Source organism: Harpia harpyja, chromosome 11 (genome assembly GCF_026419915.1).
Source record: "Harpia harpyja isolate bHarHar1 chromosome 11, bHarHar1 primary haplotype, whole genome shotgun sequence".
Taxonomy (NCBI): domain Eukaryota; kingdom Metazoa; phylum Chordata; class Aves; order Accipitriformes; family Accipitridae; genus Harpia; species Harpia harpyja.
In genome coordinates, this window is record NC_068950.1 from 32,618,903 (window position 1) to 32,633,948 (window position 15,046).

The 15,046-nt window shown below is 38.7% G+C and overlaps 1 protein-coding gene across 1 annotated transcript in view; it reads right to left on the minus strand.

The window, feature by feature from the left end:
- The window catches only part of AK5 (adenylate kinase 5), a 98,964-nt gene extending 98,081 nt beyond the window's left edge, over positions 1 to 883 (minus strand). The window contains exon 1 of the mRNA XM_052800335.1: positions 409 to 883. Within this exon, the coding sequence (XP_052656295.1) occupies positions 409 to 468 (60 nt within the window). The 5' untranslated portion in view covers positions 469 to 883. The remainder of the gene's footprint in view (positions 1 to 408) is intronic.
- Positions 884 to 15,046: the final 14,163 nt, after the last annotated feature.

Consider the following 15,046-nt stretch of genomic DNA (forward strand, 5'->3'; position numbering starts at 1 on the left):
GCGCCCAAGTTCGCTCCCTCCCCAGGCGGCTGAAGAAGGGCAGGCGCGGCCGCCCGGCCGCCTGCGCGCCCGCGGAGGCTCGCGGCAGTCGGGCAGCGGGCAGCCGGCAGCCGCTCCCCCGCCGGCTCCGCGGCCGGCAGCCCCCACCCCGGCCCGCGGGGCGCCGCCGGGCGGCCCCGGGAGCCGCGATGGCCCGGCAGCGCCCCCCGGCGCGGGGCGGGGGCCAGCCCTCCGCGGCGCGGCTCCCCGCGCAAGGTACGCGCGCCGCAGCCTCTGGCTGCTCCGTCCTTCCAGCCACCTTCGGCCCGCTGCCCGCCGCGGGGTCCCAGCGCGGAGCACCCCCGCGACGGGGCGAAAACGCTCCTCTCCACCACCCCCCCCGCCCCCGCCCCGCTCCGCCTCGCCTACCTCGAAAAGCTGCGGGATCTCCCTGCGGGCCAGATACTCCTTCGCCTCGCCGGCGCTCATACCGCCAGCCGGGGACGGGGGCGCGGGTGGGCAGCGCCGAGCCCCGCGCACGGCACGGCGTGGCGCGGCGCGGCGGTGCAATGCGGGAGCCTCGGCGAGGCTTCCGCGGGCGGGCGAGCCGGGGCGGGGGGGGAGGAGGGAGGCAGGCTGCCCGCCTCCCCGTCCCCGCTGCACGGAGGGAGCGAGAGCACGTTTTCCCCCGGCGGGGAGGAAGAGCGTGCGCAGGCTGCCGGGGAAGTTTCGGGGGTGCCTGCGGTGAGGCACCCGAGCGGAGGCGGTGAGGGGCTGTGCCTGGCTGCCAGCCGCGGGCAGGGTGCCCCGGGAGAGATCGGACCCGGCTCCCCGGGAGGCACCGTCTGCTCCTGCCGTCCTCAGGCGCGCCCCGCACGCTGGGAGGGCTGTGGCAGCGACTGCGGGGAGGGCTGTGCACGGGGGTAGCGCAGAGGCAGCGGAGGCTTCCCGGTGTAGCGGGCTCTCTGCCCTTGGCATCGGGTTTTGGCGTTTTGAAGAGCGAGGCGTTTCATACGCTTCGGGCTGGTAAAAGGCCACAAACTAGGATCACTCGTGAGCATCTATGATCTGTGGTCGTCAGGTCTCAGGAGGAGACCTGAAGACGTCTCTGGTCCAGCCTCCTGCTCAGAGCAAGGGCAGCTCTTGAGGTCAAACCAGGTCGCTCAGGGCTTTATCTAGTCACATCTTGCAAAACCACCAAGGATGGAGACTGCATAGCCTCTCGGGCAACCTGTGCTTGGCTGGCCTCGTGGTGAAAAAGGGTTTTCTATTCAGTTAGCCCCTCCCTTGTCTCAATTTGTCTCTTGCCCACCATTGCACCGTTGTGAAGAGCCTGGCTCCATCTTCATGGTAACCTCCTCACAAGCATTGGAGAGCTGCTCTTATGTCCCCTCTGAGCCTGCCACAGGCTGAACAAGCCCAGTTCCCTCAACCTCTCCCCAAGGGCAAGTACTCTCATCCCTGACCACCTTTGGGGCTGTCCATTCAGCTCACTCCAGCTTACGAACATCCCTCTTTTACTTGGGAACCCAAAACAGGATGCATCGCTCTGGATGTGCTCTGAGGTGTGCGAAGTAGGGATTAGCTTCTGTGACATTCTGTAGCATACTGGAAGTCAGAGTAGATTATTTCAGTTGCTTAATTGTCCTATATCAAGTCCGATGTTCCAATTAGATTTTAATTTTGTTGATGATCTTTTCTAACACAACATCCATGTAGTTTCACACCCTAACAGAAATAGGTTACAGAAGTGCAAGGTTACGAACAACAGTGAGCAACTGCTTTCTGTATCTCAGTATTTCTCAGACACAGGATAGGTCTTCTCAGGAGTCTTTTAAGAAACTTCTCCCCCTTGTGTGTGATTTGTGGATCAGAATCAGTTTGACAAGCTTCTCCCTCTCAGCTGCAGCCATGTTCTTTGTTCTGCTGCTTCTGTAGTTAAACTGCCCTCTTTTTCCTCTGCCCTGCCTCCAGCTTTTTATGTAGACACTTTCCTTTCTCCTGGAGAGGCTTCCAGTCCTTGTTCATTCCCCAAACTGCTAAATGCTGCCCCAGGGGCAGTCCCATGATCCTCTGACAAACTGGACTGGAAAGTTTTCTAAGTCATCCAGTTACTCCCAGCAGCTTCCACTTAAGGGCAGCCACTAACGTCCCTTTGCAGCAGTTGACTGATGGATGGCCTATTCTCCACTTCAGCTGAAGTATCTCTGGGAAAAAGTTTGGATTAGACAGTTTAAAATCCTTTCCAGCTCCATTTTCTATGAATCCAGTAGTGTCCACTTAGGGAAGCTGCAGTAATGTCACTGAATTGGCACTTCTCATGTGTTTAAGGAAGATGTTAGTCTTTGCTGGAGAGTTTAATCAGCATTCATCTGCAGTCTTTCTCATCCTCCCCTGAACTCTGGATGTGGTTTAACCCTACTTTCTCTTGCTAAGATTTTAATACATCTAAATGTAAATTCATTGAAAAGCACAGTATCTTAATTTTGATTGAGTAAAAAATAGAGTAGGGTCCAATGTCCTAATCAAAAGATAGGAGATATAATTGCTTTTAAAAGACCTTAAATGAAGCTTGACAAGAGGAAGACTGAATTAAATTAAATAGATATTTTCTTAAAATAAGATCTTTCCTAAGGAGGGCAAATGGAAGATGCCATTCTATTTAGGAAGAAACAGCTGTGCTTTTGGCATTTTGCGGTTTTAATTTTATTGGTTTTTTTAGTTTATACAAAAAAATTCAGCTGTATTGTCCTAGTCTCAGACAAATCCATTTATAGGCTTTCAGCATATATATTGTTATATATTCAACATTTCTGGGTAAATCAGTAATTCATCCAATGTCCTGGATTGATAGAGAAAAATATTTCCTTTCATATGCTTGCCATGGCACCTTCCTCAGGAATGTGAAAAATTTTTGTGTAAAGTCTTGTCTGGGATGTTTGGTTTTTACTGTAGGCTCCCAGGCATTTTGCTTAGTTAGATAATCCTAACAGAAAATAAAAATTCTGACTATTCTGCCATAAAACTATTATTGTTATGCACTTCTAAATTATTGTTCAAAAAAAGAGTGATTTTGAGCTAACCTGATTTTTGTTGCACAAAATCAAATTCTACGTTGCAGAAATTACCACCTCAGCAAAAATACGGCCATTTAGGAAATCTGTCAGACTGAATGTGTGAAATGTATCTGGAAAGGGTATTTTTGGATCTAATAATATGGTACCTCCTTCTAGAAGTAATTTGTTATGTGTTTGCCTTTGGCAAAATCCCCATATTGAAACAGGGTCACAGGTGGATGCTTCTCAAAGGCTCTGAAGAACATCGGCAGCAACAGATTAAGAATATGTTAACTAAATGGGCATACAAAGCTGGGTTATTTGTCATTTCGGGTATGTAGGTAACGTAAAGGCAGCTGTTAGAAGGTTAGCTGTTTGTCATTTAACAGTATCTGGTCAAGAGTGTGGATGGAAATGAAGTGGTCTTACTGCCTTAGAAAACACAGGATGCAAAAAAAGTTCACAGAAATGGGAACATGGATCTGAACTCCCGAGCACTGCCCATTCCTGAAGGTACGGACAGCTCTTCATGGTACTGGGGTGAGGCTGGAGGATCACTTTGGTTATACTTCTGCCACTTCCTACCTCTTCTGGAGGGGGAGAAGCTACAGTAGAAAGAACAAAATTTTGCTATAAAAATTATAACACTTCTGGAAATTCATCTTGAAAACTTCTTATGGATTCTGTACCGTTGGATTGATTCCATTCTCATTCTTGTTGGTTCCTCCAGTAACTGGAGCTGAACTAATATGAAATTACTATGGGATCAGCTGGAATATGCTGTCTGGGCCTTCTCTTCTTCTTGGTTAAACCAATTACCTAACATCCATAGCCTTCAGTCAAAGCTTAATTAGGTTCTGTGTTTTCAAAAATCACTTCAGAATCCCCCAGTGTTTTATAAGAGTCTTCTAGTTTTTTGTCTAGTGCCTGTTCAAAGTGCTAGTGGCTGGCATTTTTCACATAAGTTGCTGCTTTGCTAGATGTCTTTATTAAATCAGAACTGATGTCCTTGGATTGATGCGCTTATACGGGCTGGTGCAAGATATGTGGACAGTTTGAATTTGTAGATTCTGTAAGTAAAACAATTATGTGTGGCCTTTTAAATAGAATATGCTGAATTATATGCTTCTGATCCAGAAATAATATGCATTTTAATGTAAATGCAGAACTTACTGCAGCCCCATATTGTGCCTAGTGTGGTGTAAATCAATCCAAGATTGCTAAAACAATCTTTTCATTTTAATGAGAAACCTGTTTCTGAACTCTTTTGCTACAGTGTTGTTAACATTTTTTTAAAACCTGCTGTTTTCCCTCCTCTTTCTTTTCCACTATGTTAAACCTTTTTTTCTTTTCTACTGATATCTAAACAGGTTACTTAAGTGAATGAAATCACTAATTGAAAGGTAGTGAAAAATCTACCTAGAAAAATCTAATCTCTGGATCTAATTTTCACTGAGTCCCAGAAATGCCATTTTATGTAACTTTTGAGGACACCAACATGAATAAAACCTGGGAGGGAAGAAAGAAGATCGTGCCGCTTAAAAGTTTGAGGATGCATATTTCAATCTGCTGAGGAAAAAAAAAAAAAAGCTATGATCAAGTCACTCTTTAACCTTTGTTTTGATAAACTAAATAGCTGTAGCTTTTATTTTCCAATTACAATGTAATCATTCTTGTGACCCTTCTCTGAACTCTTTCCAATTTATCAACAGGCATCTTCAGCAAAGGCATCAAACAGGACACACTGTTCCAGAAATGGTCACACCAGTGCCAGGTACTGATGTGATTCAGCCTGCCTATAACATCCTCACAGTCCTCATTCTGTTGTTTTCACGCTGATGGACTGAATTTGGCTACTGGTCTTGGTGTTGCAATGGGGTTCACCTTTAGCTGGTTATCTAGCAGACTCCCAGCAGCTCTGCTTTCAACTCTGTTTTCTCACATAGATGCCTCCACTCTAAGATCAACACTTGCTCTTTATTCTTTGATGTATAACTTCATGTATTTGCTTGCAGCCAATTTACCAAGAAATCGGCATGCTCAGTACCAATGAGCTGTCCCCTTTGTGAGTTACCACTTCCCTGGTCTTTGTTATCTGCCAGTGGTACCAGTGATTTTCTTTTTCTTTTTTTTTTTTTTTTGGTAATCAATAAAACTGTTATACAGCATATGGCCAAAACACGGTTCCCATGGGACCAAACCAGAAACTCACTTAATATATTCCATTTACACTTCACTTTTGAGACCAGTCAATTAGTCATTAAATATATGTGCATTAATTTTGTTTCTTTCAGGTTTCCTAAACAAAATATCCTGCAGCACTAAATAAATGCCATCAGATCAGCACTTTTTTCTTCATCAGCCAAAACAAACCTTCTTGAACAAGTATCTGTGGATAGATCTGAGAGGAACTATTTTTCAAAAACTAGCATTGACTAGCATTAATTACATTCCATATAAACTACATTCCAGTATGTTCTTATCAGTTTTGTTTTTCCACTAAGTTCCGTGTTAGACAGACAGGCCTATAATTCCCTACGCCACCAGCCTTTTAAAGTACTGGTCTAACATATTCCCAGCATGTAAATATTTCAAGGGTTCTTAGAGGCCCAAAATGTCCTTTCCAGCTGTTTTAAAACTCTGATACAACTTATCCAAATATGCAGATTTATTCAGTTGTTTTTAGTGGCTACTATTTATAAAACTTTCCCAACTACAGTTGTAATGGAGAATGTTTCATCATCATCCTATGGTATAATTACATCATCTGATTATTTCTCTATATACAGAACAGAAATATTTAATGAAGTCTTCCAATTGGTTTTGTTATATCTATGCAAGCATATTCCAATAATATTGTTAGCATCCTTTTCTTTCTTCTGTTCAGAAAAACAGCTCTTTTAAATGCTGTTCCACCAGTCTGACCATTGGGTTTTACATAATTTTATTTCCCTTCTCATTTTTTTACATTTCTTAAATCTGCCGCATATATTTCTTGCAGCTTCTAGTATTTATTATAGATGTTTTTCTTATTCTTACGTATCTTTATTTTCAGGCCAAATTGCTTTTTAATCTGTGCTGTCTTCTTTTTTTTTCAGTCATAGTTTGTTGGTGTTTTGACTGGTTTTTTAGCATTTCTTAAATAATTCCCAGTTATCATGCATATTTTTCTATTTAAGTCCTTATCCTTGATCTGGGTCATAATAATTAGATAGTATGAGGATATTGTACAGGCATTATATAACTTAATAAATTCAAGGTTACGACCTCAGGAACTCCTTAAGCCTCTGCGAGATGGAAGGCAGGAGATCCTGTTGAGGTTTTCCTTGTTCTTAACTCAGTCCCTAAGATGGCTGGTCAATACTGGTGAGAACAGAGACTGGCGGCTTACACAGACTTGCAGTCTGATCCATTACAGCTTCTTGATGCTTTTTGCTTTTATTTTATGTCACTTAAACTGAAATTCCGACCCCCCGCCCCAGTGTTATAGAAATTGCTTTTGGGGAGGATTATTTTATTTTCCTCAGTTACCTTTCTTCAGTAACTGATTAATAAATACTCCAAATCATTTGATACTGAATTTTCAATGACTTAGAAATGCTGTACTATTTTTTTCCAGTAAAGTCTTAATTTCCTTGCCTTTTCATCCTAAGGGTCCAGCCACAGATTTTAAGGTTCTAATCTATGAATTGTCCCCAAATAGATACTGACAGAAAGCAATTTCAGTTTATCTCATTTACTCTTTATGAACTAAGGAAATTCAGGTAGCTGTAGGAAAAAAAAAAACCAACACAAAGAAACACAGCAAAATTCAGTTAATAAAATAGGCTTGAACTGAATAATTACTTGTGGGCAGTGGTGGGGGGAATAGAAAAGAATTCAAGCACAGCTATTAGACTTCGTCTTGGGAATGCTATGGAGCATAAGATTGTCAGAAAGTATGAGTCCCTGCTACTTATCAGTTGAGTTTTATTTCAGTGGTATAATGGACCAGTGCCTTACGACATTATTTCTATAACCTGTTATTCAGCCATACAGTGAAAATCTTCCCTACTTGAAAATCACCTTGATACAAAGTACAGCTCTTGAAAAGATAAGCCTCTTATTTTTTTTTAATAGAAAGCTAAATGAATTGAAAGTAATACCAACTTCCTATATGAAGAGCTTAGAAGAGTCATATCATGATTTCAGGGATTGCTCACACTGAGAAACCTTCAACACTTTTTGATACTTGTATCTTTACAGTGGCACAACACATTGTGATGTCAAGTCATAGGGAAAAAGGTGCAAGTTAGTTTGATATATTGTTTTTTTTACCTAGGGTCAAGAAGGATTCCCAACTGGGCTTTTTTTCAAGTAGGAGAGGGCCCACAGGAAATTTACAAATACAGATTTTTGTTTCACTGTAGTCAAACAAAAGTACTATTAATTTTGGTCAGGCTGTACATGTATGCCAAAGAATAAAATAAATGTTAAGAAAAAAATCTTGTTCTGTGACGTGGCAATTTTTTTATAATTAGGATTCACAATGGAATAACGTTGGCATGTGCTCTTGTTGAGAGTGATCATGGCAATAACTAGTGTTCTGGTAAAAAGAGTCACCTATTTCCATATTCAGTGTGTATTCAGTATTCGCGACAAAGCAGTAGCTGTCAAAATGTTGGTTAGCCACTGGTGTTTGTTGTTTCATTGTTAAAGAACTTAGTTTCTTTAGAGCTAAAGCTCTGTTTGTTTTTTCATATTTCATAATAAAGTGGGAAATGACTGTCCAAACCCTCTTTTCTAAACACAGGAAGGCTGTAACTTAGGCAGGTATTGACTCACAACTCTGAATTCTATAGTAAGGAACAAATATTTTTGTGGGGGGAATTTTAGTTTTGATTGACATAAGTCATTTTTCAATGATCTAAGGTTCCTGAACTCATCCTTTTGTTCTTGCATCGCAATGAATAGAACACAATATAGAGAGATTAAAATATGCATATTAATAATAATTAGATAGAATATAGAACAAGGGCAAGTACAGAAATTGCATCTTAAGATACAATGAGATGAGTTGAGAGACATGAGAGAAATTGGCAAATGTTTTAACCATGGAAATGTTTAAATGTTAATTCGAAATTCATCCTGACTTTCTGCTGATGTACAGGAACATTGCCTGAATTTAGTCACCAACTTCAATGAATGCCTTCTTGACAGTATAACAAATGAGAATTGGAACAAACACCTGTTTTCAGTAGAAGATGACACCCTGCCAGATGGCTTATTAGCAAAGATAACAGAACAGTTGATGAAACTGTCATATGATGGTTGAACTTGAACTCGGATTCAACAAAGCATGGGTTGAAAACTTTTGGCTAAATGGAAGAAAAGAGTTTAGCCTGATATTGGGTAGAGCCTGATGCTGAATAGTTTTTAACATTTGAAATTACTAATAATCATCAGCACTTCTTGAATCACTAAGACTTTTTTTTTCCTGTTATGCTATCCAATAAAACTGAGTAGTTGTTCAACTGCAGTGCTGAACAGGACCCTTGGCCCTGTCTTACTAATATCTCTTAAGAGATGAGGCAATTGTGTTCTGGAAAGCAAATAAGCCCTGGCTGGGTGTTGGAGTCACGACACAAGGCAGGGTTCAGGAGAAGCTTGTTAAGGACAGCTGTTTTCAGGAGAAGTCCTTACAAAGTTCTGGTCCTATGTGAGCTTGTCTCAAGAGGCAGATTACTATAAAATGACACAGCTGTACAAGTGACAAACTCTGTGGCTTTCATATTTATTCATAGATGTTCAGGAAAAAAAAATTAAATATTATTTTGACTCTTGTGTATTTGAAAAAGTGATCCCTTACTTCTTCAAATGTTTTTCCTTGTATATTCTGGATCTTAGTGGATTCATGAAGCAAGCCTTGCCAGTATCTTTTATTTCCTTTTATTCAAGTTATCTCATAAAACTGGAATCACTCATATGTTCCTTGTCCTGATTTACTAAAAAATTTGAAAGTATGGCTGTCTCGAAGTTTGCAGTCTTAAAAATACCTTTCACAGCTCTCAGACTACACTGGGACAGTGAGAAACTAAGATGTTATTAACTTTACCATGTGTTTGAATACTTTGTATCTGATAAATCAGAAATGAATTTACTAGCAATAACGCCAAGCAAGTAATTTTTTTTTTTTTTCCCCTGTAGTGGGTATATTCTGTATAACAAATGGATCGGATTCAGGCATTTTGCTGTAGTCTTTACTGTTTCTTTTGTTGCTGGCTTACAGCTGAGTTGGTACTATTTGGAAAAGATTTGAATATTCAAAGATCTCTTAAATTACTTCTTTCTCTACATTATACAGCTAAATCACCTCCACATCAGTTTTGGACAGAATTTTTTAAATTACCCTGTAGTGTAGCTGCCATTTTATTGTTCTGTATAAGTTGATTGACAATTAATGATATTCTGCTACATTTTCCTGGCTTTCTGCTGAAACTTTTTATTCCCTCAGCCTCTGGGCTAAGGAAAAGAGAATCATGACTTGTAGAGGTAGACCGTACAGCTTTCCTAGCTGACTTCTTTTATGGAAACAGCGTTATGAGCAATTTCTGGGAAAAAGACTGATTTTATCATTCAATATTACTAATGCACATACAGACATACTCCCCTTCCAAAACAAAATTCTCATTTATGAACCTATGAAGATCTCCTCTGAGAGAGAAAATACATTTGGTTTCTAGAATTCTGAGCAGATAAATAGCCTAATGGATGAATTTATTTCACAAAAGGATTTGAAAACCAATATGACAAATTTAGATCATCATAACTAGATATAGAATTACTGGAGGAAATGGAAAAGATGGTTTATACTGTTCAGGTTCCTAGATGAGGATAGAAGGCAGGCAAAATATGTTCAGCCTCCTTAATTTTAAATACTCTTTTAGAATCTTGTGATAAAAATCCATCCATGGAATAGAATCTGTATTAAAAATGCTTCTCATAATATGATAATATATAACAATCAAAAAAATTGAAATTGTTTTCCTTATCTTGTGGAAATATGCAGGCAAACAGAATCAGATGAAAAAGCAAAAATGAATATACATATACATGTAGCAACACCCAAAATTTCTGAATAGGGTTTGAAGTATCCCGGTTTCAAGATGACATTAAATTAACACAGAATGCTTTGAGATGCTTCAGTAAGAGGTGCTTTACAGATGCAAAGCATTTATTGTTTTTATATTTAACAAAGTAAAATGATTATCATCTTTATTCCAAAGCTAAGTAGCAAGTACAGTTAGGTACTCTTGACCTTGTAAAATGATTTTGATGTCATTATTCTGAAAAGGATAATCTTAATTTGTTCTTTTTAAGGTACTGTGTGTGAAACTTCAATCTGGAATTCTTGCAGTCCATAAAAATAGAGCATACATTTCTGTACCTGGTAAATACATATATATTATTTTCTTGAGATATATATTTAATATGAACATGCAGCCAAAGTGCAAGATTTTTTTTTCCCAGCATTTACATAATGTTATAATGAGAGAGATTTTGTTTAAGGAAATCCTTGAGAACTATTAAAGTGCAGGAAGGTGATTTTCACTGAGATAATACTTTTACAAATGCATCCATTAAGGCACTGATTAGTTGAAACTGATTGAGTGATTGGTGTCTTTTCTCCATATAAAAATCAATCACCTCGAATGAACATGTAAATTTGAATGCCTATCTTAAAAATGTAAAAGGTCATTAACTGCAGTAAATATAGCTTTTACATTTTCATGTAATATATATTTAGCAGTTAAAACAATTAGTTCAGGTCATAGAACAGCACAGATACATAGAAACAACAGGCACATATTCATCTATTAATAATTCCTGTTATCACTAGGACTTTTTCTTGATGGTCTCTTTCAGTTAGAAAAATCTCATCAGGATACACCCCTTAACACAAAGATAAAGACAGGTAAAAAGAAAGCGTTTGGATTTTTTTTATTCATGAGAGAGTTGCAGAACAATATAGAAAAACTTCCATTGATTTCATAACTGAATGCATTCTCATGTGGACAGTTGTCCTCAGTTTGCACAATATCCTGGTCAATTTAGGCCACACCGTTTGGCTTTTAAGAAAGAAAGTATTTGGGGGATTGCCTAGTCACCAGTTTACTTTCTTGCTGAATGTGTTATTTGGTTTCATCTAGACTTTCTGCTTAGTAATAGCCCATTTAATTTTTTAAGTAAAATTCCACCTTGCACTGAGTGCCAGCACTGTAATGGTGAAAAGGCCTTTTACTGACCTTCTGCACAGAAGGAAATTTCAACAAGACTGCATTTTTATAAATCATAGCAAAATCTGGCTCCCAAGCATTACGATTTCAATTTATGAAGTCATTCTGGCATTTCTACTTGGGAACAGTTTCCAGTAAATATGCTCAAAGTAATACGTACTTTTAATTTCACAGAGCATGGAGTTAGAATTTATAGTATGTTGAAGGATACTCCATGCGTAGTTCAGCATGAGTACTTTCCACCTGATACACAGCAGCTTTTACAGTATCCTGCTAACTGAAACTGAACAGGGAACCCAACACTCTGGTTTACACAGTCTGAGTAGTCAGGGAAATTATTAAGGTTTGCTGATCCACTGCCACTTTCATTCACAGCCTAGCAGCTACTCGAAAAAGTACAAGCCAGCTTTTGTCTAAAAATTTTTGGGGGTGTTTTGATCTACTCTATCCCATAACTCCTGGAAAAACAGAAATAATCATGCATATTTACATTTTTAAAAATTAAATTATTCCTTTGGTTGAAAATATTTCTTTAAATTTCTTAATGACCTATTTTTGTATTTGTCTTAAATTTTGCTTCTCAAGTGCAATCTTCCACTAATCAGTTCTAACAACATTTCAGTACTCATCACAGAGTGATCTACATAACCTCTCCTGGCAATTTACTGCATTCAGTTTTAGTCACTGTTCAAATATGTAATGTTAATCAATGTTATTGTACTTGGTGTATGAGTAACCTTTTTTAAAGTTGACTCAGTGCTCACTGTAGATCTTATTTCTAATACAATTTTCATAATATTAAATCTAATATTTTTGCAGGTAAAGCTGATGTGCATTCAGCGTTTAATTTTCAAAACTTTTGTGTTTGTTTTCTCATACAGCTGATAAGTAGTCCTCAGCGGAGTAAAAAAACCCTTGCTTGCAAATGAAGAAAATTACTTGGAAGACAAAAGGATATACTTAGATTGCAGGCTGTAGAGTAGTCTAAGAATACACACAAAAGCTTTAGTGGTTTGGGAGCTAAAATTAGTCCATCAGCAATATGGCCCTTTACTTTAGTTAATTTAACCAGCAGAGCTGAGACTACTTCAGCTCAATCATTACAGGGAGGACTTTCCCGAGTCACTCAAATACTTGGTGCGTTTGTGACACATGACAGATTTATCATAGAGATGTCAGAAGTATTAGGGGAATAAAAATGATGACTTATTAATGATTCTAAGACACAATGTGTTATATCCACTGCTTGAAATCAAGACTGAAAACTATGGTTATAAACTGAGCTTTATTTAGGGCAATTTAATTAAGATTCTTACCTTGTTCCTAATTAAGAAGCCCATGAATTTTCTATCTGAGAATGAACCCTTTCGAAATATTAATGGAAAAATACAATGGAAAAGGTAATTTTAAAAAGATAACTTTTTTTTTACTGCTGTATTTTTCACATACTTTGTAATTTTAATAAGAATGTTTTGACAAGTTTTCAGCATTGTTTTCTATTGAGAAAAATATTGATGCACTGAGACCAAATGTGATGTGCATTCATATTTCATGACTGCCATTACACCTAACGAACTATGTAAACAGGCTGCCACTGTTTTTTCATATTTTTTTTTCTCATATTTTACTTACTTTACCAACAGGATAAGCTGTTGGAATGCTTTGTAACCTCATGTCTTCTGAAGATGAAATACTGGATTATTACACAATTCAACGTTATGGAAACTCCATTCCTGGTGATATTTGCGTCATTAATGACAGAACTGATACAAGGTAGATTATTAATTCATTAAGAACAAATGTCAACTGAATTTCATTGTAGGTTTCAAGGTTTTTGCCTGTGTTCTATTCTGACCTCAAAAAGCACTGTAAAAAATTATGTCTATAATCTCACTTTGTAAATAACAGTAAAAAATATTGTCTAGTTTGATTCTGATGTACAGGTAAGCAACTTGATACTATGGATGAACAGAAGTGTAGGTTCTAATGTATTTAGCCAGTGTTCAAAAAGAATCTATTGATAAACACAGTTCAGTACAATTGTTTCAGCTCGATAATATTAGAAGCAAGACTTTTTTCAAGTTATTTTCCTTTGGAAGTTCTGTATCTATTACTCTCATCATATTCTTTTTGCATATTTTTTTAGCAGTATTACTTTGCTATTGTAAATCTTTTCAAAGTACAAAAATTCTGTAGTCAAGCCAGTTTTCCACTAACAGAAATGGAAAAAACCCCAAATGAATAAGATCAATCATTAACTTGATTACTGTTGTTTCATTCATGTTCCATATTTGAAGATAGCCATTTTATCAGCTCAGATACCAAACTGTAGTAGACTTGGTCAGTCTGTAAAAATTTTTTAATCTATTGTATTGACAGTCAAAATGAAGAAAGTAATAAATCTGAATTTTTTTAGTGAGCTAATACAGTTGAGCTATTATTGATGATTCCCTAAGAATCAGTCTTGTTGACTTACTTCATTGCAAGAGTTCCTTTTCATTTTTCTTTTGGAAGCATCGTAAATACAGCCGAAGTATACAGTATAAAATTATCTACTATATATCTACAGTATAAAATTATCAGTCAGGACATGCAAGTCTGATAAAAACAGGAAAAGAAACACAGAACAAGGATCAAGAGTATAGAAGAAGGAAGAGATACACTATGATACATATAGGTAATATAATCAAGGTTCATACCAACAAAATTAAAGATATTTAATTGGTATTTTTGGTATAGAAAAAAAAAAGGTTGTGGTCAAAAAGTGTCAGGTAGACTCTAGCAGGCACAAATGCCTGTCTTCGGAGCTTATGGGGTTACACTTGGGATTGCTGCTCCTCCTCAGAGGAAGGCTAGGTTTGTTTTCTCCATGCTGGACAGGAGCGAGCTGACAGATGGCTCTTGGAGGGCAATTTCTAGAGGGTATAGATTACAGGATTAGGGCCTGAGCAACCTGCTGGAGGAGGAAAGAATCTGGAAGGGCACCAAGATGTGCACCAATGAGAGTACCAGCTGCAGTTACAGCAGCTTTTTAAAGAGTTGTTTTAATTACAAATCATTTTGGGATACACATTTGGTGTCCTTTCTAATTACTCAGCATGAGGTACAAGAAACATTGTGGCAAAGGTCAAGCTAAAGAGACTCAGAGCATGAAAAATACTGTGATTAGCATGAAAACAAAGCAGAACAAAGAAACACAAGCAGACAGCATAGAGCTTAATTTCTAGACAAAAAAATCCTCTACAGGCACAGAAGCAAACACCAAGTCTGTATTGAGAGCTGCCTAAGGGAATAAAGATGAAAAAAACAAAGGCAAAGATTTTGGTACTGTCTTACTGGGGAGAAAAAAAGGAAGTGATACCACCTCCAGGAATAATGCCTGAAGCACTGGCACGCTCATGCGTGTCTGATGAATACTAAAGCCCATGAAAGACTGAGACTGTAAAGAAATAAAAGCCAGAAATAGAAGAAGAAATAGATCCATTACAAAATACACTCCAGCAGGCTAAGGGAATCCAGAAGGCAAACCAGAGACAGACCTAAAAAAGTGAACTATGCGCTGTATTACGCAGCATAGAAATCAGAGGGAATTATGACCATTCTTTTGGAATATTCCAATGAGCTTGTGAAACTGAGTTTGCCCTAACTCAGTGCTGTCTCTGCCCTGGGATGGAAAGGCAGCAATATGACCTGAACACCTACAATCAAAGAGTAGCATCTGCAGTGTGACTGTAG